The following is a 26220-nucleotide window of genomic DNA, read 5'->3' as shown; positions in this document are numbered from 1 at the left end:
CTCTGTGCTGTGACATCACTGTGTTTATTATCCCTGTGCTGTGACATCACTGTGTTTATTATCCCTGTACTGTGACATCACTGTGTTTATTATCCCTCTGCTGTGACATCACTGTGTTTATTATCCCTGTACTGTGACATCACTGTGTGTATTATCCCTGTACTGTGACATCACTGTGTTTATTATCCCTGTACTGTGACATCACTGTGTTTATAACCCCTGTACTGTGACATCACTGTGTTTATTATCCCTGTACTGTGACATCACTGTGTTTATTATCTCTGTACTGTGACATCACTGTATTTATTATCCCTGTACTGTGACATCACTGTGTTTATTATTCCTGTACTGTGACATCACTGTGTTTATTATCCCTGTACTGTGACATCACTGTGTTTATTATTTCTGAGGACCAATCAGGAAATTAAGCATAAGACATTACCCCCAAGGAATCACTTAGGATTTGATCCTTGGGGGAGTATTGGGTAATGGGGCAGGATGCAGCTTTAGTCTCGGCTAAGAGGGGAGATCCTAAGTGGGAGGGGAAGGGGGCAACAAGCTATGCCGCCCCCCCTACAACAGCACTAACATTTTAGTCATTGTTTTGGGGCTTGCTTTGCACTATGTATGGCACTTCTCGAGAGTCAAGCACTCCATATCTATGTGTATAATTTACTCATGTATGTGCTGCCTTACACAGAACATCACAAGAACTCTGGACCTGTCCAAACCCAACCTGAATGGCGGGGCGCACCCGTATTTTCTCATCAGAACCAGACTGATATACCCATGGCAGTGGTACCCCCAGGACTGGAGTGTCTTGTACAGGTAAAATATCTTATGTAGCAATTTATATGTTCCCACTATAAATTGCTCGGAGGGGGGGGGCGGGTCATTAAATCATATATTTCATGACCCTGTGTTTTTTTATCTATAGGTAAATAAAGTTATCCTCCAGAAAAAAGGTAAGAAAGTATAAGCCCTAATATTACTGCCACCTAAGTGAATATCCACCTTTACACACCAAGTAGTGTTGAGCGCGAATATTCGTATTACAAATTTTTATTCGAGAATTTGCGAATATTTAGAATATAGTACTATATATAATGACAAATATTCATTTTGTTTTCTTTTTGCACAGTACACATCAGCTGATCATCCCTCCCTTCTTCTAGATTGTGGGTCAATAAGAAGGCTTTTTCACAGCTTATCAACATCCCTAGCAACCAATAGGAAAGTTGCCTGCCCCTTACTATATAAGAACCCCCCCCCCCCCCCCCCCCCAGCAGCCATTTCCTAAAGTTTATTGAAGTTATGAAAGAGAGAGCAGTGTCATTACTGTGCTCTGTGCTTTGTGTTATTACATTAGACAGTTAACTTGTGTGTATATATATATATATATATAATTCAGATAGTTAGGGGGAGATAGTGTAGGTTATATAGTGATATAGTGTAGCTGTCTGCTGTCCATACACACATGCTACAGACATAGTGCTGTGATGTCACAAGTTGCACGTATTGAAAATAAAAAAATATACGCATCATTAATTGACGAAAATTTGCATGCACAAATATATTGGAGCACTTGACTCTATCTGCATATAAAGCTATTCTAATGTTCTGCCGTGCCAACCATTTTCTGCAGTCTCAGGAAACTTATACCAGCTTCAAAAATGTAGCAAAAGTGACCCACGCCTTTATTGTGCGTGAATTTTGCAAATATTACATTGCTGATTTTTGCAATCAAGAATATAATCTTGAATTCGTGAATATATGACGAATATTCTACAAAATATTTGCAAAATATCGCAAATTTGAATATTGCCCCTTCCGCTCATCACTAACACCAAGTCATCCTGTAATAGATTCTCACCAAGTCATCCTGTAATAGATTCTGAGCTCCATTTTTTATATACAGCTCTCAAAATACTCTGTAAAGACATAGAGTTAAATTATTCAATTTTGGTTTAGCAGCCACCACTAGGGGGAGTTCAGGAAATTACTGCATATAGATAATAAGGGGGAGCTCATCCATATATTGCACACAGATTACTGCATACAGATAAATACAACCAACGGTAGAGGGATCTCAGGAGTTACAGACATATAAAGCCATCACTAGAGGGAGCTGAGGAGATTACTGCATACAGATATATACAGCCATCAATAAAGGGAGCCCAGGAGATGATTGCATTCAGATATATACAGTTACCACTAGAGGGAGCTCAGGAGATTACTACATACAGATATATACAGCCACCACTAGAGGGAGCTCTGGAGCTTACTACATACAGATATATACAGCAATCAGTAGAGGGAGCTCAGGAGCTTACTGCATACAGATATATACAACCACCGCTAGAGGGATCTCAGGAGAATACTACATACAGATATATACAGCCACCACTAGAGGGAGCTCAGGAGAATACTACATACAGATATATACAGCCACCACTAAAGGAAGCTCAGGAACTTACTGCATACAGATATATACAACCACCACTAGAGGGAGCTCAGGAGAATACTACATACAGATATATACAGCCACCACTAAACGAAGCTCAGGAACTTACTGCATACAGATATATACAGCCACCACTAGAGGGAGCTCAGGATCTTACTGCATACAGATATATAAATCCATCATTAGGGCGAGTTCAGGAGATTACTACATACAGAAATATACAGCCACCACTGGAGAATATGCATAAATATGCAGTGGCCGGCTACACTGGGTTCTCCCGGACACCGTTGGGGTATCACCACATGTTGCTGCTTTCAGGAAGGGATGGTAAGGTGCACCTTAACCACCTCCGGACCGCCTAACGCACATGTGCGTTCCGGAGGTGGCAGCGCTGCGCACAGTCACGCATATAGCCGTCATCTCGCGAGACGCGAGATGACGCGAGTATGCGCCCGCGCGTGCGCAGTTCGCGCCGGCATTTCGTTCAGGACCATTTCGTCAGCAACCTGCCAGCCAATGATCGTGGCTGGCAGGTTGCTGATTTTTAAAAAATCCAATCAAAGTGCCAGATAGCAGATCATATTTGTAAATATGATCTGTTATATGGCTGCCTGCTCCTCTGCTGGTTCTTTTCGTCGGTTGGATCCAGCAGAGGAGCAGGCTTCACAGTGAGTACACCAAACACTACACTATAGCCCCTGATCACCCCCCTGAACCCCAATTAACCCTTTGATCACCCCTTTGATCACCCCTGTCAATCACAAGTGAAAAGAAAAAAGTGATCAGTGCAAACTGTCACTTTTTTTTTTCACTGTTATTGACCGTTAGGTTTTAGGTATAGTTTAGGTCCCTTGGTTAGGTAGTTAGCGATCAGTTAGCGCCCAGCCCACCGCACCGCAGTCACTGATTCGCTGATTAGCGTATCGCTAATCAGCATTTGTACTTTTATAGTATCTGGAAGTGATCAAAACTGATCACGGTCAGATCTATAATAGTACTAGTGTCACTTTAGTTCGCCCTCCACCCAAAACGCAGTGTTTGCCCGATCAGGCCTGATCGGTCGCCCACACGTGCGTTCGCCCACACCCGCCCCACCGCAGTGACAAAAAAAAAATTTTTTTTGATCACTGCACATTCACTTTACACGCACTGCGGCGATAAAAAAATCAGTTTTGATATTTTTTATCAACCGCAGCGGCCTCCGGTACTTCACTAGCCTCCCCTTTGTAAGACAGGCTTGCTTTTTTTTTCTTGGGTAGTCTCAGGGAATACCCCTAAATTTAGTTGCCCAAATGTCTAACAGGGGGTATTCCTCTGAAGAGGCCTACAGGCTTCTGACCCAGTCGGATGAGGAGTGGGAACCCTCATCTGATGAATCCAGCGGGTCAGAATACGAACCTGTAGAAAGCAGTGGCTCTCTGACCCAAAGTTCGGACGAGGAGGCTGAGGTCCCTGATACCACCAGGCGTACCCGGCCCCATGTCGCTAGACCGCAGGTTGCGCAGGATCCGCTTCAAGAGCAGCAGAGTGGGGCTGGTGCTGTCGGATTACGTGGTGAGGCATACACCAGCAGCCCAGCCCTCCCTGGACCTAGTACCAGCACTGCCGTACAACCTGGTGAAGTAGCGAGCACCAGAAGGGCAGTTGAAGCTGGTACGGTGGCACGTGCAGTAGTGACCCCGTCGCAGCCACCGCAAAGACGTGCCCGTAGAGCCCCTAGAATCCCAGAGGTGCTGGCAAACCCTGATTGGCAGTCCCCAACTTCAGCCGCACCTGTAGTTTTCCCTTTCACTGCCCAGTCTGGAGTTCGGGTTGAGACGGCTCAGATCGGTTCGGCCCTGGGATTTTTTGAGCTGTTCTTGACTGCGGAGCTTTTAGACATAGTTGTGGCCGAAACAAACAGGTATGCCACACAATTTATCACCGCTAACCCGGGAAGCTTTTATGCCCAGCCTTTCCAGTGGAAACCAGTCCAAGTTTCCGAAATTAAAACTTTTCTGGGCCTCCTCCTCAACATGGGCCTGACAAAAAAGCATGAATTGCGGTCATATTGGTCCACGAACCCGATTCATCACATGCCCATGTTCTCTGCTGCCATGTCCAGGGCACGTTTTGAGGCCATCCTGCGGTTCCTGCACTTTAGTGACAACACCGCCTCCCGTCCCAGGGGCCACCCTGCTTTTGACCGGCTCCACAAAATTCGGCCCCTCATAGACCATTTCAACCAGAAATTTATACCCCAGAGCAAAACATCTGCATAGACGAGTCCCTGATACATTTTACCGGGCGCCTTGGCTTCAAACAATACATCCCAAGCAAGCGCGCCCGGTATGGGGTCAAATTGTATAAGCTCTGTGAAAGGGCCACAGGCTATACCCACAAATTTCGGGTCTATGAGGGAAAAGATCAGACCCTGGAGCCGGTCGGTTGCCCTGACTACCTGGGGAGCAGTGGGAAGACAGTTTGGGACTTGGTGTCACCCTTATTCGGCAAGGGGTACCATCTTTATGTGGACAATTTTTACACAAGTGTGGCCCTCTTTAGGCATTTGTTTCTAGAACGGATTGGCGCCTGTGGTACCGCGCGAACTAGTCGCGCGGGCTTCCCCCAACGGCTCGTTACCACCCGTCTTGCAAGGGGGCAGAGGGCCGCACTGTGTAACGAAGAACTGCTCGCGGTGAAATGGAGAGACAAGCGTGACGTTTACATGCTCTCCTCCATTCACGCAGACACGACAATACAAATTGAGCGAGCAACCCGTGTCATTGAAAAGCCCCTCTCAGTCCACGACTATAACCTCCACATGGGAGGGGTGGACTTCAATGACCAGATGTTGTCTCCTTATTTAGTTTCCCGACGCACCAGACGCTGGTATAAGAAGGTGTCTGTATATTTAATTCAATTGGCTCTGTACAATAGTTTTGTTCTCTACAGTAAGGCTGGGAGAACTGGATCCTTCCTCAAATTTCAGGAAGAGATCATCGAGAACCTCCTGTATCCAGGAGGTTCCGTGGCCCCAACCACCAGTGTAGTTAGCCGTCTACACGAGCGACATTTCCCCAATGTCGTTCCTGGTACCTCAACCCAACAGTCACCCCGAAAAAGATGTCGTGTCTGTAGCAGGAGTGGAATAAGGCGTGACACCCGCTATTTCTGTCCTGACTGTCCGGACCACCCTGCCCTATGCTTTGGAGAGTGTTTCCGGAAGTACCACTCACAGGTACACTATTAGCATAGGGATCATCTCACCAGGACAGGCACACAGGGCTATTAGGGCCCATTCACTCACTGCTGCTGCAAACGTCTCCTTTCACATGGGACAAAGTGCATAACGCACTTCGCCACATCTTTGGGCGATTTGCGCTTTGCACATTGACCCATGGGGAAGGAGGGGTTTGTTCTATAAAGGTAAAAAAAAAAAAAAAAAAAAAAAAAAAAAAAACACACCAGTAAGCAAACACGTTAATGTTCAGTTAAAAAAGTTAAAGTTTATATGTTCTGTTGCAAAGTTAATAAAATTATTGCGTTGCGGCCTGGTTTTTTCTTTTTTTACCTTCCAGGTGGACCAACCGATCGACTAGCTGCAGCACTGATGTGCATTCTGACAGAAGCATTGCGCTGCTGTCAGATTACACACAAGTCAGTGTATGCGGCGCTGCAAGACGGGATTTTCTCCTCTGCAGTGACAGATACGTTTGCCAAGGCATACGAGCTGAGGAGGAGGCGGCGTTCCTATGCTTTGGCAAACACTTTGTATATATATATAAAAAAATAAATAAAAAATAAAAATCCCGGCAATGATTTATTCATCCACATCGATTGATGTGAATGGCGAAATCGTGTTTGCCAGGGCATACGAGCTAAGTGGGTATGGATGTAGGGCGGAGCTCCTATGTCCTGGCAGACGCCTTTCCCCTCCATTTTTTTTTTTTTTGGCAGAGATTTTTTCATCCACATTGATCGATGCGAATGAAGAAATCTGTGCCGTTCATTTTTTTCTTTCAGCCCAGAGGCTGAACGGAAAAAAAAAATCTCATTACCTGTATGCTCAATATAAGGAGAATAGCAGAAACTCCTAATGCTGGCCATACATGTAATGATTGCGGAGACCCTCAAATGCCAGGGCAGTACAAACACCCCACAACTGACCCCATTTTGGAAAGAAGACACCCCAAGGTATTTGCTGAGGGGCATATTGAGTCCATGAAAGATTTAAATTTTTGTCCTAAGTTAGCGGAAAGTGAGACTTTGTGAGAAAAAAAAAAAATCAATTTCCGCTAACTTATGCAAAAAAAATAAATTTCTATGAACTTGCCAGGCCCCTCATTGGATACCTTGGGGTGTCTTCTTTCCAAAGTGGGGTCACATGTGGGGTATTTATACTGCCCTGGCTTTTTAGGGGCCCTAAAGCATGAGAAGAAGTCTGGGATCCAAATGTCTAAAAATGCCCTCCTAAAAGGAATTTGGGCCCCTTTGCGCATCTAGGCTGCAAAAAAGTGTCACACATCTGGTATCGCCGTACTCAGGAGAAGTTGGGCAATGTGTTTTGGGGTGTCATTTTACATATACCCATGCTGGGTGAGATAAACATCTTGATCAAATGCCAACTTTGTATAAAAGAAATTGGAAAAGTTGTATTTTGCCAGGATATTTCTCTCACCCAGCATGGTTATATGTAAAATGGCACCCCAAAACACATTCCCCAACTTCTCCTGAGTACGGCGATACCAGATGTGTGACACTTTTTTGATGCCAAGGTGGGCAAAGGGGCAAATATTCCAAAGTGCACCTTTCGGATTTCACCGGTCATTTTTTACAGATTTTGATTGCAAAGTACTTCTCACACATATGGGCCCCAAAATTGCCAGGGCAGTATAACTACGCCACAAGTGACCCCATTTTGGAAATAAGACACCCCAAGGTATTCCGTGAGGGGCATGGCAAGTTCCTAGAATTTTTTATTTTTTGTCGCAAGTTAGTGGAATATGAGACTTTGTAAGGAAAAAAGAGAAAAAAAAAAAAATCATCATTTTCCGCTAACTTGTGACAAAAAATAAAAAATTCTAGGAACTCGCCATGCCCCTCACGGAATACCTTGGGGTGTCTTCTTTCCAAAATGGGGTCACTTGTGGGGTATTTATACTGCCCTGGCAATTTAGGGGCCCAAATGTGTGAGAAGTACCTTGCAATCAAAATGTGTAAAAAATGGCCTGCAAAATCTGAAAGGTGCACTTTGGAATATGTGCCCCTTTGCCCACCTTGGCAGCAAAAAAGTGAGACACATCTGGTATCGCCGTACTCAGGAGAAGTTGGGGAATGTGTTTCGGGGTGTCATTTTACATATACCCATGCTGGGTGAGAAAAATATCTTGGTCAAATGCCAACTTTGTATAAAAAAATGGGAAAAGTTGTCTTTTGCCAAGATATTTCTCTCACCCAGCATGGGTATATGTAAAATGACACCCCAAAACACATTCCCCAACTTCTCCTGAGTACGGCAATACCAGATGTGTCACACTTTTTTGCTGCCAAGGTGGGCAAAGGGGCACATATTCCAAAGTGCACCTTTTGGATTTCACCGGTCATTTTTTACACATTTTGATTGCAAAGTTCTTCTCACACATTTGGGCCCCTAAATTGCCAGGGCAGTATAACTACGCCACAAGTGACCCCATTTTGGAAAGAAGACACCCCAAGGTATTCTGTGAGGGGCATGGTGAGTTCCTAGAATTTTTTATTTTTTGTCGCAAGTTAGTGGAATATGAGACTTTGTAAGAAAAAATAAAAAAATAAAATCATCATCATTTTCCGCTAACTTGTGACAAAAAATAAAAAGTTCTATGAACTCACTATGCCCATCAGCGAATACCTTAGGGTGTCTACTTTCCGAAATGGGGTCATTTGTGGGGGTTTTCTACTGTTTGTGCATTGTAGAACCTCAGGAATCATGACAGGTGCTCAGAAAGTCAGAGCTGTTTCAAAAAGCGGAAATTCACATTTTTGTACCATAGTTTGTAAATGCTATAACTTTTACCCAAACCATTTTTTTTTTGCCCAAACATTTTTTTTTTATCAAAGACATGTAGAACTATAAATTTGGCGAAAAATTTATATATGGATGTCGTTTTTTTTGCAAAATTTTACAGCTGAAAGTGAAAAATGTCATTTTTTTGCAAAAAAATCGTTACATTTTGATTAATAACAAAAAAAGTAAAAATGCCAGCAGCAATGAAATACCACCAAATGAAAGCTCTATTAGTGAGAAGAAAAGGAGGTAAAATTCATTTGGGTGGTAAGTTGCATGACCGAGCGATAAACGGTGAAACTAGTGTAGTGCCGAAGTGTAAAAAGTGCTCTGGTCATGAAGGGGGTTTCACCTAGCGGGGCTGAAGTGGTTAAATTCCTCCCCATGGTGCATTACTGGGTGGCTTATACTACTTCCTGGAGTGTGTGTGCATGCTGATCTTGTTTTCCAGTCTGCTACAAAGTTAAGTGCTGAACGTTTATCTGTTATTTTCTGTTTGCTGGATCCCAGGTGACCCTGACTCCCTCCGTGTCTGGTGTAGGGAGCCGGTGGTCGTGTCCCCTCACTATTGTAGGGTGTTCAGGGGTTATATAGTCGAGGTACGTGGATATGCAACCTTCCACCTTTCGGATCTTTGCATAGGCTGAGCAGCCAGGGAAAGTCTCAGGTCTTGTGCAGGGGTCTCCCTTTTGGTTCCTTAGCTTTGGATCCACTCAGTCATATATGCATGTTTCTTTGTCTTGTTTCCTGTACACCGTCCGTGACATGGGGCACTGCTCGTGCACGGAGTAAAGTGCTGTGACACTCTATATGAGTGGTGTCTAAACTAGTACTATTCCTATCAGTTTAATCCCTGTTACGTCCCCTAATCGAATTGATTAACCATTGTCGAATTAACGAACCATTACGACATCCTGGAATAATTTAGTTCTGAGCTTTGTACTTGCTTTGTATGGGAATTGATGGGGATTTTTTAAATTGTTTGCATTATTTCTAATAAACAATTAAGAAACTTTATTATGATTTTTTTTATTTTATGTATTAAAAACCCATACAACTTAGAAAAAAATAATAATAATGTTTTTTCTATGAAAAATTATCCAGCCGATCGCTTTTGGTCTGATCATAATGAAGCAACGGCCTTATCATCTGGGGTGTGGCAACATTGCCAACACACTCATAGAGGTGATGATCGCTTCATTGTGATACGCAAGCCCCTTCACCACAACAATGTAACGATCACAAAGGGAAATTGACACATGTATGTGCCTTTTTTTTGTTTTGTTTTTGCAGCCACAGTGCAGCACCAGAGGACAGAAAAATTAGGCATGTACACATGCCTGAAAAAAATTGGTATTGTTGCAGCCGCTGTTGTAGCAGCGGCCGGAAAAATTGATGTTTTCCAGGCAGAAAGGTGACTAAAATATTGCGGCTTGAACCCTAGTTGGTGGCGGAGAATTCACGAAAGTCATCCGGTATGCAGACATTAAATCCAGCAGCGTGGGGACCATTTTGAGGCCAAGGCATGTCATCAGGCCTTTTGTTAGTCAAACGTATCCCCCACTGTCAGTCCCTTTGGGATCCATGCCTCATTCATCTTAATGAAGGTGAGGTAATCAACACTTTTTTGACCGAGGCGACTTCTTTTGTCAGTGACAATGCCTTCTGCTGCACTGAAGGTCCTTTCTGACAGGACACTTGAAGTGGGGCAGGCCAGAAGTTCTATCGCAAACTGGGATAGCTCAGGCCACAGGTCAAGCCTGCACACCCAGTAGTCAAGGGGTTCATCGCTCCTCAGAGTGTCGATATCTGCAGTTAAGGCGAGGTAGTCTGCTACCTGTCGGTCGAGACGTTCTCTAAGGCTGGATCCCAAAGGGCTGTGGCGATGTGTAGGACTGAAAAATCTCTGCATGTCCTCCATCAACAACACATCTGTAAAGCGTCCTGTACTTGCCGTCGTGGTCGTGGTAGGAGGAGGATTACTTTCACCACTTCCCCAGTTAGATTCCCCCCCTGTGTCCCCCTTATAAGCTGTGTAAAGCATATTTTTTTGTTTGGTTTTGAACTGCTGCATCCTTTCCAACTTTTGGTAATTTGGTAACATTTCCGCCACTTTCTGCTTATACCGGGGGTCTAGTAGCGTGGCCACCCAGTACAGGTCGTTCTCCTTCATCCTTTTTATACGAGGGTCCCTCAACAGACATGACAGCATGAAAGACCCCATTTGCACAAGGTTGGATGCCGAGCTACTCATTTCCCGTTCCTCGTCCTCACTGATGTGATTGACTGTCTGTTCTTCCCCCCAGCCACGTACAACACCACGGGTCCCAGATAGGTGACAACAATGAGCACCCTGGGATGCCTGCTGTGGTTGGTCTTCCTCCTCCTCCTCAAAGCCACATTCCTCCTCTGACTCCTCTCCCTCATACTTCTCTTCCAGCGTTGCCGCAGGTCCGCAAGCGATGATGACAAGGCTGTTTCTGGTGGTGATGGTGACCACAACTCTTCCTCTTCACGCTCATCTACAGCCTGATCCAGCACTCTTCGCAGGCCACGCTCCAGGAAGAAAACAAATGGGATGAGGTCGCTGATGGTGCCTTCGGTGCGACGGACTAGGTTTGTCGCCTCCTCAAAAGGACGCATGAGCCTACAGGCATTGCGCATGAGCATCCAGTAACGTGGCAAAAAAATTCCCAGCTCCGCAGAGGCTGTCCTAGCACCCCGGTCATACAAATACTCGTTGACGGCTTTTTTTGTTGGAGCAGGCGGTCGAACATTAGGAGTGTTGAATTCCAACGTGTCGGGCTGTCGCAAATCAAGCGCCTCACTGGCATGTTGTTTCACCGCTGGATATCTAAAAAGTGCGTCTGGCCGTGTAGGAACGCCTGAAATGGCCACACACCTTCCTGGCCTGCTTCAGGACGTCCTGTAAGCCTGGGTACTTAGACACAAAGAGTTGTACGATGAGATTCAACACATATGCCATGCACGGCACATGTGACAACTTGCCCAAATTCAATGCCGCCAACAAATTGCTTGTCACCCGTCAGCAGGTTGACCCAATGCGCAGTGTACGTGATATACCTGCTCTGACAGTGCTTTGCAGACCAGGTGTCAGATGGACCCTTGCCCCAACACTGTATGCCAGAGATGCCATGACTTCCTTTTCAATAACAGAATAGAGGTTTGGGATTGCCTTTTTTTGAAAAAAAAAAATTGTCCCGGTACCTTCCACTGTGGTGTCCCAATAGCGACAAATTTTTTGAAGGCCTCAGACTCCACCAGCTGGTATGGTAAAAGCTGGCGGGCTAAGAGTTTTCTTTAAGCCAGCTGTCAGACGCCGGGCAAGGGGGTGACTTTGTGACATTGTCTTCTTACGCTCAAACATGTCCTTGACAGACACCTGACTGTGGGCAGATGAGCAGGAACTGCTCAAGGCGAGAGACAGAGTGGCGGATGATCACATCAATTTCTGCTGCAGATTAATTTTTATTTTTTATCAGAGCATGTATGAGAATTACTAAAAACTCTTTCAAATCTGTAGTGTTCCTGTAATGCCCCGCTAGGGGGCATTACCTCTCTTTTTGTCCCATCACTATCTCTTATGGTTCATCTAATGTCATCTTATGCACTTATTCCATAACTTGCAAAATGTGTATTTACTTCAATGCAACTGTTGTATTATATGTAATGTGCCTGGTTCACCAGCAGATGGCGGAAATATTGGCAGAGCTAGTTTGCCTGGAATGGAACCTTTTTGTCCATTCCAGCCATATCTAGAGTAGGAGGAGTTCAGCTAGTTAGAGGTCAGTTGAGAGTACCCCCTACAAGAGGGAGGTTGTGCTGCAGGGACCTCGTCCCTTGTGGGTGAGCCCTGCCTAAGGCCTCATGCACACGACCGTGTCGTTTTTTGCGGTCCGCAAACCGCAGATCCGCATAAAATGGAAGCCGCCGGTGTGCCTTCCGCAATTTACGGAACGGGCGGCCCATTGTAGAAATGCCTATTCTTGTCCGCAAAACTGACAAGAATAGGACATGTTCTATTTTTTTTGCAGGGCCACGGAACGGAGCAATGGATGCGGACAGCACACGGAGTGCTGTCCGCATCTTTTGCCGCCCCATTGAAGTGAATGGGTCCTCATCCGAGCCGCCAAAACAGCGGCTCGGATGCAGACCCAAACAATGGTCGTGTACATGAGGCCTAAGGAAGAGCTCACATCTCTGTTTAATTTTCAGTTCTTCCGTCAGAAGAACAGAAAAAAATTTAAATAAAATACAGGATCCTGTATTTAAAAAAATGGATTCTTTAACCCCTTAAGGACACAGGGCGTACAGGTACGCCCTGTGCATTTTCGATCACTGCCGTGCGGCTGGCAGTGATCGGAACCCGGTGCCTGCTCAAATCATTGAGCAGGCACCTAGGCTAAATGCGCGGGGGGGTCCCGTGACCCCCCCATGTCGGCGATCGCGGCAAACCGCAGGTCAATTCAGACCTGCGGTTTGCTGCGATTTCTGCAGTTTCTGATCCCCGCGGTCCCTGACCGCGGGGATCAGAAACTTTAGGATTAAAAATTGTTTCCAGTATCCCTCCCCCCTGCACCCCTGAGTTATTTGAGCACGGTGGGAGGTGCAGGGGGAGGGTTGCGGGCGGTGCGGGAGGCGGGCGGTGCGGTAGGCGGGATCGCGATCCCCCGCCCGCCTCCCATTGCGTAATCGTTGGCGTCTAGTGGGTATACCAGGGTGCCAGCACATTGCTGGCACCCTGGTATAAACGGCTGACATCGGTGATGCGATGTCAGCCGTTTAACCCTTTCCATACAGCGGTCCGTACGGACCGCTGTATGGAAAAGGTTAACAGCTCAGGGAGCTCCCTCCCTCTCCCATCGGGGGGCTGCTGTGCCTTTGCAGTCCCCCTAATGGAGAGGGAGAGAGCTTCCAGGCAGCCCCCCAAGCCCCGTCCTTACCCTTCCCCGTCTGCGCAGTTCTGGCCACTACTGAGCAGACGGGGAAGGTTCCCATGGCAACAGGACGCCTTCTCAGGCGTCCTGCTGTCCATGGTTCTGAACAGATCTGTGCTGAAAGCAGAGATCCGTTCAGACAAAGTGTAAGTAAAATACAGTACAGTACTATATATATTGTACTGTACTGTATTATGCAGACATCAGACCCACTGGATCTTCAAGAACCAAGTGGGTCTGGGTCAAAAAAAAAAAGTGAAAATAAAGTAAAAATCAAAAAACACATTTATCACTGATTAAAAATGAAAAAAATAAAATTCCCTACACATGTTTGGTATCGCCGCGTCCGTAACGACCTGATCTATAAAACGGTAATGTTACTTTACCCGAACGGTGAACGCCATAAAAATAAAAAATAAAAACTATGATGAAATTGGAATTTTGCCCACCTTACTTCCCAAAAAAGGTAATAAAAGTGATCAAAAAAGTCGCATCTACGCCAAAATTGTAACAATCAAACCGTTATCTCATCCCGCAAAAATCATACCCTACCCAAGATAATCGCCCAAAAACTGAAAAAGTTATGGCTCTTAGACTATGGAAACACTAAAACATGATTTCTTTTGTTTCAAAAATGAAATCATTGTGTAAAACTTACATAAATAAAAAAAAAGTATACATATTAGGTATCGCCGCGTCCGTATTGACCGACTCTATAAAAATATCACATGACCTAACCCCTCAGATGACCACCGTAAAAAAATAAAAATAAAAACTGTGTAAAAAAGCCATTTTTTGTCATCTTCCGTCACAAAAAGTGTAATAGCAAGCAATCAAAAAGTCATGTGCACCCCAAAATAGTGCCAATCAAACCGTCATCTCATCCCACAAAAAATGAGACCCTACTTAAGATAATCGCCCAAAAATTGAAAAAACTATGGCTCTTAGACTATGGAGACACTAAAAAAAAATTTTTTGTTTTAAAAATGAAATTATTGTGTAAAACGTACATAAATAAAAAAAATTGTATACATATTAGGTATCGCCGCGTCCGTGACAACCTGCTCTATAAAATTACCACATGATCTAACCTGTCAGATGAATGGTGTAAATAACAAAAAAAAAAACAATGCCAAAAAAGCAATTTCTTGTTACCTTGCCGCACAAAAAGTGTAATATAGAGCAACCAAAAATCATATGTACCCTAAACTTGTACCAACCAAACTGCCACCCTATCCTGTAGTTTCTAAAACGGGGTCACTTTTTGGGAGTTTCTACTCTAGGGGTGCATCAGGGGGCTTCAAATGGGACATGGTGTCAAAAAAACCAGTCCAGCAAAATCTGCCTTCCAAAAACCGTATGGCATTCCTTTCCTTCTGCGCCCTGCCGTGTGACCGTACAGCGGTTTACGACCACATATGAGGTGTTTCTGTAAACTACAGAATCAGGGCCATAAATATTGAGTTTTGTTTGGCTGTTAACCCTTGCTTTGTAACTGGAAAAAAAATATTAAAATGGAAAATCTGCCAAAAAAGCAAAATTTTCAAATTGTATCTCTATTTTCCATTAAATCTTGTGCAACACCTAAAGGGTTAACAAAGTTTGTAAAATCAGTTTTGTATACCTTGAGGGGTGTAGTTTCTTAGATGGGGTCACTTTTATGGAGTTTCTACTCTAGGGGTGCATCAGGGGGGCTTCAAATGGGACATGGTGTCAAAAAACCAGTCCAGCAAAACATGCCTTCCAAAAACCAAACGGCACACCTTTCACTCTACGCCCCGCTGTGTGGCCGTACAGTAGTTTACGGCCACATCTGGGGTGTTTCTGTAAACGGCAGAGTCAGGGCAATAAAGATACAGTCTTGTTTGGCTGTTAACCCTTGCTTTGTTAGTGGAAAAAATTGGTTAAAATGGAAAATTAGGCAATAAAATGAAATTCTCAAATTTCATCCCCATTTGCCAATAACTCTTGTGCAACACCTAAAGGGTTAACAAAGTTTGTAAAATCAGTTTTGAATACCTTGAGGGGTGTAGTTTATAGAATGGGGTCATTTTTGGGTGGTTTCTATTATGTAAGCCTCGCAAAGTGACTTCAGAGCTGTAGTGGTCCCTAAAAATTGGGTTTTTGTAAATTTCTGAAAAATTTCAAGATTTGCTTCTAAACTTCTAAGCCTTGTAACATCCCCAAAAAATAAAATATCATTCCCAAAATAATTCAAACATGAAGTAGACATATGGGGAATGTAAAGTCATCACAATTTTTAGGGGTATTACTATGTATTACAGAAGTAGAGAAACTGAAACTTTGAAATTTGCTAATTTTTCCCAATTTTTGGTAAATTTGACATTTTTTTATGCAAAAAAAAAATATTTTTTTTAACTTTATTTTACCAGTGTCATGAAGTACAATATGTGACGAAAAAACAATCTCAGAATGGCCTGGATAAGTCAAAGCGTTTTAAAGTTATCATCTCTTAAAGTGACACTGGTCAGATTTGCAAAAAATGGCCTGGTCCTAAGGTGTAAAAAGGCTGTGTCCCTAAGGGGTTAAAAAAGAACAGGATCTTGTAAAAAAAAAAAACTGATCCTGCCCGCAGATGGAAATGGCTAAAGCAAATGCAAATGTGCATAAGTGATGCACAGGATCTATTTTTTTTTTTTTTTTTTTTAGAAAAATAATTTTACAGGTTTTTTTTTTCTGTCCTGTGAACTCTCCCTAGATTCTTATATTTATTTTTTTGGATAGGGGTGTGATGTTTGTTTGTTTTTTCAGTTTTTTTTATGAATAGTGCAGATTTTTTCATATTGTGTCCATACACATAATATGTGTTTAGGAAAAAAAGGGATTTGTTTTTTACATTTTGGCTATATTTTCTGGTAATGATACACTGCCTGTCTAAAAACACTGGATTTAACTAAGCAAGTTATTAACCTCCTATTGGATAATTACTGCATGGGCGATTATCTTTCAGCTGGCAACGAGTTATTTAACCCCAACTGGTGCAATGAGTTGCTTCTCATTTCTTAAACAACCATGTCAAAAGACATCTTGTGGTCGTGGAAAAGATGTTAGTCTATTTGAGAAGGGTCAAATCATTGGCAAGCATCAAGCAGAGAAAACATCTAAGGAGATTGCAGAAACTACTAAAATTGGGTTAAGAACTGTCCAACGCATTATTAAAAACTGGAAGGATAGTGGGGACCCATCGTATTCGAGGAAGAAATGTGGCGGCGATCACTTAAACGTTTGGTGATATCAAATCGAAGAAAAACAACAGTAGAACTCAGGGCTATGTTTAATAAAGAAAGTAAGAGCATTTCCACACGCACAATGCGAAGTGAACTCAACAGATTGGGACTGTACACATGTGTAGCCGTAAGAAAACCACTAATCAGTGAGGCAAACCAGAAAAAAAAGCTTTATTTTGCTAGGAAGCATAAAGATTGGACTCTGGAGCAATGGAGGAAGGTGATGTGGTCTGATGAGTCCATATTTAACTGTTGCAGAGTGATGGGCGCATCAGGGTAAGAAGAGAGGCAGATGAAGTGATGCAGCCATCATGCCCAGTACCTACTGTACACGCCTGTGGGGGCAGTGCTATGATCTGGGGTTGCTGCAGTTGGTCAGGTCTAGGTTCAGCAACAGTATGTGCTCCATGAATGAGGTCAGCTGACTACCTGAACATACTGAATGACCAGGTTATTCCATCAATGGATTTTTTTCTTCCCTGATGGCACGGGCATATTCCAAGATGACAATGCCAGGATTCATCGGGCTCAAATTGTGAGTGGTTCAGGGAGCATGAGACATCATTTTCACACATGGATTGGCCACCACAGAGTCCAGACCTCAACCCCATTGAGAATCTTTGGGATGTGCTGGAGAAGGCTTTGCTCAGCGGTCAGACTGCTGCCATCATCAATGCAAGAGCTTGGCGAAAAATTAATGCAACACTGGATGGAAATAAATCTTGTGAAATTGCAGAAGCTTATCGAAACAATGCCACAGCGAACGCGTGCCGCAATCAAAGCTAAAGGCGGTCCAACAAAATATTTTTGGTGGCGACTTTTTTTTGGACGAGCAGTGTATATCACACTAAGGGTCCATTCACACATCCGTGTGTGTTTTGCGGATCCACGGATTCGCAAAACACAGACACTGACACTGGCATTTTGCGGACCACACATCACCGGCACTATAATAGAATATGCCTAATCTTGTCCGGACAAGATAGGACATGTTCTATTTTTTTCGGGAACAGAAATGCAGACCCGGAAGTGCGGGTCCGCATTTCCGGATCCAGGCAGCACATTGCGCGGCCCCATAGAAATGAATGGGTCCACAATTCCGTTCCGCAAAATGCGGAACAGAATTGCAGACGTGTGAATGGACCCTAAAATAGATTTTTTTGTGTTCATTTTTGTCTACCATCAAGTTTCATATACAGTTTAAGCATTTTCTGAATTGACAGTGAATATATGAAAAACACAATTGTAGCCACAAAAATTAACTTTACCCCATCCTTCAAATGGTTAGAAAAATCTTCTGATTATGGAAGCGTGCACTTGTATGCATCGGGTGCTGGGAGCGGGAAAGAAGCACAGCAAGTGCTTACAATACTTACCCTCCCTGGTCTTCTTTGATGGGGCCCGCTCTGCACTGTCCTGACCCCGTACAGCGTCAGAACGTAGTGCATGCACTATGACCTGACACTGCACACTGTCAGGTAACAGCGCAGCGCGGGCCGGAGAACACAGGGGAGCGAGACGCCGGACCCGGAGATGAAGAGGAGCCGCTGCGCAGGAGAGGTGAAGAGTTTTTTCTTTTCTTCATCTGAAGTCTGATAGGGGTTAATAAAAGTCTGATCTGAGGTCTGATAGGGGTTATAAAAAGGCTGATCTGAAGTCTGATAGGGGTTAATAAAGGGCTGATCTGAGGTTTGATAGGGGGTTAATAAAGTCAGTGAGGAGGGGGGGATGGTGTGGAAATTGGCATTTGGCACTAGTATATTATAAATGTAAATTATAAATTGACTACCAACTAAGGGCTTTATTAAATTATAATTTATATTTATAATATACTGGTGCCAAATGCAAATTTCCACCACCTCAGTGACTACCAACTAATATAATATATTATGAGATATAAAATATCAGTATAAATTATCGGCTATAGGCCTGAAAGATCACATATTATCGGTATCAGCTCTAAAAAAATCAATATTGGTCGATCCCTAGATTGAGCCACTAACCCCCTCCTAGTTTCAACCATCCAGTGATCATGAGACTTGTCACATGATCCCCGGACAAGAAAACTCAAGCCACTGCCTTAATTCTATACACAATGCTCATTGAGTGGTGAAAACTGTTTCAGTCTTCTCTCCAGGGTTCCTTGGCAGTCAACAACTAGCATGACAATATGTCACCTTGCTGTGGAGAAACCCATTTGGTGGAGGTCTGTGATGGACTTAAAGAATAATCTAAAGACAATCTGCTTGTAGTCCATGTAGAGTAGGTGGAGGAGTACAGTAGATCTTTATTGTTACTGACAGGACTATAAGATGCCGATTATGATTTCTTACCTTCCTTCAGGTCCTGCTGGAGCTCTTCCCGGACCTTCTTTCCATCTATGTCCTCCAGAATAGCTAGGGTCACCTCAGCCCCATAGGCATATTTGTAATATGTATTGATCAGACCAGCAATGTGTTCTGGATTCTTTCCAGTCAGTTCATTTTTTTAAATATTTTCATATTCATATTCTTCTCTGGCTTCCCAGACACTCAGATTCTTTATGAATCTCTAGAAACGTGACTCCTCCAGCTTCTTCAGAGTCCTTATCAGGACCTCGTGTAACGTCAGCCCCATTCTTAAAATAGGGTTGGGTGGTTTCTGGTGTTGCTTCCCTTCTTCCTCTGAGAAAATGAACATTTTTATCAGATATGTTTACTCTAAATATATCAGCATTTTATTTAAAAAAAAACTTTTTATCAGAGTATACAGGTTCACATTAGTGTTGAGCGATAATATTCGAATATCGATTTTTTATTTTTTTTTGAGAATATCGGCACTTCGCTAATTCGCAAATATTTCGAATATAGTGCTATAAATTCGCTATTTTGAATATTCTTTTTTTTATTGTTATATTCTTTGCTTTCCCACTTCCCAAAAGTAGTTCTTACCTGTCCTTAGGATTCCTGGCTTCCTGGCTGCTCCAGTCAGTGCCCGTTGCCGCTTCTGCCGACTTCTGTGCTCATGGAGCGTCCCCATCACCATGGGAACGTCTCCATACTAGAATGTACTGTCGGATTTGAGAATTACGTTGAAATCGCAATGTGATTAATATAACTTGAATTAATCGCATTGCAATTTCAACTTAGACCTGGTTTACTATGGTTGGCTTGGTAGAATTAGCGAATATGACGAATGTTTTCATCATATTCCTCAAAACGAAGATAACTAAGTATTCTCCATCTTCGTTTTAGCTTCATATTCATCAACTTCGCCAATTCTAGCAATCAAATAGAAAATTTGACTCTAGAGACAGCTAAGTTTAATTCGCTATGCGATCATATATATATATATATATATATATATATATATATATATATATTTTTTTTAATAATTAGAATAATTATCAAGTATTATAATTATTCTATTTATTTAAAAAAAAAGCTAAGTAATATAATCGCATAGCGAATTAAACACAGCTGTCTCTATAGTCAATTTTCCTATTTGATTGCTAGAACTAGCGAAGTTGATGAATAGGAGCTAAAATGAAGATGGAGAATACTACGTTATCTTCGTTTTGAGGAATATGACCAATACATGACCAGGTCCAAGTAAACCAGGTCCAAGTTGAAATCGCAATGCGATTAATATAACTCAAAGTAATAGCATTGCGATTACAACTTAACACTGCAATATTCCATATTAGGCTAGAATTAACAAATATGGAATATAGCAGTACTAAGATGAAATCGCCATGTGATTACTTCGAGTTATATTAATCGTATTACGATTTCAACTTGAGGCTGCTGCTGGGTCTCTAATGGGATGGGTCTAGAATTAACGAACTTAACTGATATTGAATCTAGCAGTGCTAATTTTTAATCACAATGTGATAATATTTGCTATTATTAGTAACCACATTGTGAATCCAACTTTTATAAGGCACTTTTCTGACATACAGTACTATATTTGTTTTATTAGTTAATTCTACCAATTCCACCTATAGCAAAATCTCCAAAGCTGGAATTGCAATGCAATAATATTAGTTGCATTTCGAATCCAACACTATTGCTAAAATATTCGTATTGCTGGTATTGTTATAGTTAACAAGTGACCACTACATCTTATGAGTTAAATGTCCACCATCGGTATTACTGACGGTCACGGACATTAGCTGTGGGTTTCTGCAGCCACACAAAGCAGTTGGCCACGGCGCCCGCATAAGGATTGATCTATGTTTAATTATTCTGCTGGATGAAGTATAGCTACGTCATTGGGTGTGAAGTGTAAATGATTATGGCACAAATTAAAGTAGTTACATCACACTACAATGTCTGTAACATGTATGTATGGATAGCAGACAAATGTCTCTCATATGCACATCGCACCTCTATGTACGTGCTACACACTGTATATCCCACGCTATAAAACCCACACCAACCCTCCACCACCTTAAACCCCCCTCCATCATGTCCCCCCCACCTCCTCACTTACACACAGTTTAGGAGAAGTAATGATCGATCAGTATTCGCTGGTTCATTTACCATAACCCAGGGTGCACCACGTGGAGGCGAACCAGCTGTACACCCCATACCGTACCGTCACCTCACTACACAGGTACACCTCTCCTCAGATGGCCATTGGCCAATACCCCATTGCTCATACCCCACATACATGCAATTTAAATACAATTTAATGTTATAACGGTAACCTAAAATCAATTTTTTTTCATTTATAGCAATAATTATTTTTTTTTTGGATGACATGATCACATTAAGTACTAATACTTGTATTTTAAAAGTTTTGGATCACATGTATGCATGTTGTACAAGATCTATGATTGCTGCTAAGAGCGCCACAGTCCGCAGTATTCGGGTTTGAATTGTGGCACACACATGACCACCGGCACAAGAAAATAGTCATAGTGAATAAGTGGTGCGACCATAAGCGGCGCCATGTCTATTACCCTGTTTCCATGTAACGGCGGCTGCTGTATGTAATGATAATGAATTATTACTTTGGCCCAGACTAAATTGTCCGTACTATAACCACATTGGTTACAATAAAACAAAACACAACAAATTTTATAGAACAATAAAGTTTTATAAAACAATCTTTAAATAAAGGAAAATATGAATAACATAAATAACAGAAGCCCCAAAAAACAAATGAAAAAAATTACGGTAGTTTTTTCTTTTTTTTCAGCTCTTGGAGCAGTTCATCCAGGGCCTTTTGGTTGGCCTCCTCCGTTAGGGTCAGCTCGTGTGAGAATTGGAGCTTCAGCTCCCTTATTTTTTTCATCTGCAGAGCCCTTAACTTTTTCTTTCGGTCGCACTGCTCCCGCTGCACTTTTTTAATATGTTTAATCAAGTTGTTGGTCACTGTAAAAGTAAAGGAAATAAAAATTTAAATCTACTTTAAAACACAATCATTGTTTGGTGCATAAAGCAGATGAATTCCAGTCTGACCCAGGAAGAAGTACATCAGCGACTTAAAAAGATTAAAATAGACAAATCGCCAGGACCAGATGGCATACACCCCCGTATCCTAAGGGAATTAAGTAATGTCATAGCCAGACCCTTATTTCTGATATTTGCGGACTCTATACTGACAGGGAATGTCCCACAGGATTGGCGCATGGTAAATGTGGTGCCAATATTCAAAAAGGGTCCAAAAACAGAGCCCGGAAACTATAGGCCGGTAAGTTTAACATCTGTTGTGGGTAAACTGTTTGAAGGTTTTCTGAGAGATGCTATCTTAGAGCATCTTAACGGAAATAAGCAAATAACGCCATATCAGCATGGCTACATGAGGGATCGGTCATGTCAAACTAATTTAATCAGTTTCTATGAGGAGGTAAGTTCTAGACTTGACAGCGGCGAATCAATGGATGTCGTATATCTGGACTTCTCCAAAGCATTTGACACTGTACCACATAAAAGGTTAGTATATAAAAAGAGAATGCTCGGACTGGGAGAAAATGTCTGTAAGTGGGTAAGTAACTGGCTCAATGATAGAAAACAGAGGGTGGTTATTAACGGTACACACTCAGATTGGGTCACTGTCACTAGTGGGGTACCTCAGGGGTCAGTATTGGGCCCTATTCTCTTCAATATATTTATTAATGATCTTGTAGAAGGCTTGCATAGTAAAGTATCAATTTTCGCAGATGACACTAAACTGTGTAAAGTAATTTACACTGATGAGGACAGTATACTGTATATATATTACAGAGGACAGTATACTGTATATATACTACAGAGGACAGTATACGGTATATATACTACAGAGGACAGTATACTACTACAGAGGGATCTGGATAGATTGGAGGCTTGGGCAGATAAGTGGCAGATGAGGTTTAACACTCACAAATGTAAAGTTATGCACATGGGAAGGAATAATGCAAGTCACCCGTACATACTAAATGGTAAAACACTCGGTAACACTGACATGGAAAAGGATGTAGGAATTTTAATAAACAGCAAACTAAGCTGCAAAAACCAGTGTCAGGCAGCTGCTGCCAAGGCCAATAAGATAATGGGTTGCATCAAAAGGGGCATAGATGTCCGTCATAAGAACATAGTCCTACCACTTTACAAATCATTAGTCAGACCACACATGGAGTACTGTGTACAGTTCTGGGCTCCTGTAAACAAGGCAGAAATAGGAGAAGGTCCAGAGGAGGGCAACTAAAGTAATAACTGGAATGGGGCAACTACAGTACCCTGAAAGCTTATCAAAATTAGGGTTATTCACTTTAGAAAAAAGACGACTGAGGGGAAATCACTTATTACTATGTATAAATATATCAGGGGTCAGTACAGAGATCTCTCCCATCATCTATTTATCCCCAGGACTGTGACGAGGGGACATCCTCTGCGCCTGGAGGAAAGAAGGTTTGTACACAAACATAGAAGAGGATCTTTACGGTGAGAGCAGTGAGACTATGGAGCTCTCTGCCTGAGGAGGTGGTGATGGGGAGTACAATAGAGGGATTCAAGAGGGGCCTGGATGTATTTCTGGAGTGTAATAGTATTACAGGCTATAGCTACTAGAGAGGGGTCGTTGATCCAGGGAGTTATTCTGATGCCTGATTGGAGTCGGGAAAGAATTTTTATTCCCCTAAAGTGAGGAAAATTGGCTTCTACCTCACAGGTTTTTTTTGCCTTCCTCTGGATCAACTTGCAGGATGACAGGCCGAACTGGATGGACAAATGTCTTTTTTCGGCCTTATGTACTATGTTACTATGTTAATCCATTATATATTGGTTTAGTTAGGATTAATAATAGTTCTTTTGACTTTAGGAATATGGACTTAGTAGTTAAAGGGGTTGTCCAAGTTATATTTATTGATGACCTATCCTCAGGATAGGTAATCAATATCAGATCGGCGGGGGTCCGACACCCGGCACCCCCTCCGATCAGAGGTTTGAAGAGAAGGCGTGCGCGGTGTCAGCGCTGCCTCTTCTTCACTGTTTACCTTCTAGCCGTTGCATCTGCAGTGGTGAGCAGGTGTAATTACACCCAAGCCTTGAAATGAATGGGAAGTGTTGGACCCCCGCCGATCTGATATTGATGACCTATCCTGAGGATAGGTCATCAATAAATATAACTTGGACAACCCCTTTAAGTTAATGCTTTTTATGTAGATTAATTACTTTATAGTGTTCTTGTTTTATATTACTGTTGTGTGTTGTACGTTCTTTGTTGACAGTTTCTTAGTTTTTACACCACTTTTTAGATAAATATTAATATGGTTTTGTGCACTTTATTTTTTAGTCTAAGAAAAGTTTTATATATTGGATGCTCGTTACATCCAATATAAAACAGTATGCCTCATTGATATACTTTACAGAAATCAGTACACCAGTAACATCAGCTAGCTGTAAAAAAAAAACTTTTTATGTGGATTTAATTAGGGTCCGTGTTTTTGGACTGAGTGCCCAGACAGATATAGTGGCACAGGTCACTCCTCTACTCCATCAAGCCTTTTTAATAAAGTTTGGATTAAAAATGCTGTTCTTTTCAAGTGTGGACAGGAGATGTGAAAACTGAACCTGCAGAGAAATGAGCGCGGTCTCTGACAGACCCTAAAGATTGGTGATATACTAATAGTTTTGTTACACTGCTTGGCGTGAACGCAAAGTGGGGGACTTTAGGTTATGCAATATCTGAAGTCTGAATAACAATTAGAGATTGAACTTGAACTTGTTTATAATTGTTTTCTTGAATAAAATCTGCCTGTGGGGAAGACTAAACTGACACCTGTATGTGTGTGGGGACATTTTTTAAGCCTCTTTCACACTTGCGTTGTCCGGATCGGGCGTGTACTCCACTTGCCGGAATTACACGCCGGATCCGGAAAAACGCAAGTGTACTGAAAGTATTTGAAGACGGATCCGTCTTCAAAATGCTTTCAGTGTTACTATGGCAGCCAGGACGCTATTAAAGTCCTGGTTGCCATAGTAGGAGCGGGGAGCGGGGGAGCGGTATACTTACCATCCGTGCGGCTCCCGGGGCGCTCCAGATTGACGTCAGAGCGCCCCATGCGCATGGATGACGTGCCATGTGATCACGTCATCCATGCGCGTGGGGCGCCCTGGCGTCACTCTGGAGCGCCCCGGGAGCCGCACGGACGGTAAGTATGCTGCTTCCCCGCTCCCCGCTACACTTTACCATGGCTGCCAGGACTTTAGCGTCCCGGCAGCCATGGTAACCACTCTAAAAAAGCTAAACGTCGTATCCGGCAATGCGCCGAAACGACGTTTAGCTTAAGGCCGGATCCGGATCAATGCCTTTCAATGGGCATTCATTCCGGATCCGGCCTTGCGGCAAGTCTTCAGTTTTTTTGGCCGGAGCAAAAAGCGCAGCATGCTGCGGTATTTTCTCCGGCCAAAAAACGTTCCGTTCCGGAACTGAAGACATCCTGATGCATCCTGAACGGATTTCACTCCATTCAGAATGCATTAGGATAAAACTGATCAGGATTCTTCTGGCATAGAGCCCCGACGACGGAACTCTATGCTGGAAAAGAACAAAGCAAGTGTGAAAGAGCCCTTAAATTAAAACATCAACAGAATATATTTACCCTCCTGGCGGGGGGTGGTCACCACCTCGTCTTCTTCCTCCTCATCATCCTCCTGGACAGTCACCTCCTCTGCCTCAGGTGGGCTATGGGCCTGATGCCCTGATGGTCCTGCCAGCTCCTCACCCTCCTCATCCTCCGTCATCTCCTCTTCCACCACTAACTTCTTTTTAGAGCGCTTAGCGCTCACTTTTGGAAGAGGCACCCCTGTAATGACCAAATTTTCCAAAAATACCAAGATAAACAAGCAAAGCAAAAAAAAAAAAAAAAGTAACGTTACACAAATTAATCTATGGTGGGATCTGGATGGACTAATAATTACCCCCTTGATTTGATTTGGTGTTAGATGAAAATATGAATAAAGTCTTTCAGAGGGTTTACAGTTGATTATGTTAATAGCTAGGATGAGGTAGCGGGGGGTATTGGTTCGCAAGGTACTGCTGTTGCAGGGTTATTGAAAT

At 42.9% G+C, this 26220-nt stretch overlaps 1 protein-coding gene across 4 annotated transcripts in view; it reads left to right on the top strand.

Annotated features, from left to right (window-relative positions):
• LOC122929221 overlaps positions 1-26220 on the top strand; it is a 171961-nt gene that overhangs the window by 127095 nt on the left and 18646 nt on the right. For 2 of the 4 annotated variants that reach the window (XM_044282728.1, XM_044282726.1), the window contains exons 6-7: positions 701-828; positions 938-965. In XM_044282728.1, coding sequence (XP_044138663.1) covers positions 701-828; positions 938-941 — 132 coding nt within the window. In that variant the 3' untranslated portion in view covers positions 942-965. Of the gene's footprint in view, positions 1-700; positions 829-937; positions 966-1141; positions 1256-21879; positions 22014-26220 lie in introns of those variants that run through there. The other 2 variants (XM_044282727.1, XM_044282725.1) reach the window with 2 other exon arrangements.

Source organism: Bufo gargarizans, chromosome 2 (assembly GCF_014858855.1).
Source record: "Bufo gargarizans isolate SCDJY-AF-19 chromosome 2, ASM1485885v1, whole genome shotgun sequence".
Lineage (NCBI taxonomy): Eukaryota > Metazoa > Chordata > Amphibia > Anura > Bufonidae > Bufo > Bufo gargarizans.
This window is presented reverse-complemented; position numbering and strand designations above follow the sequence as displayed.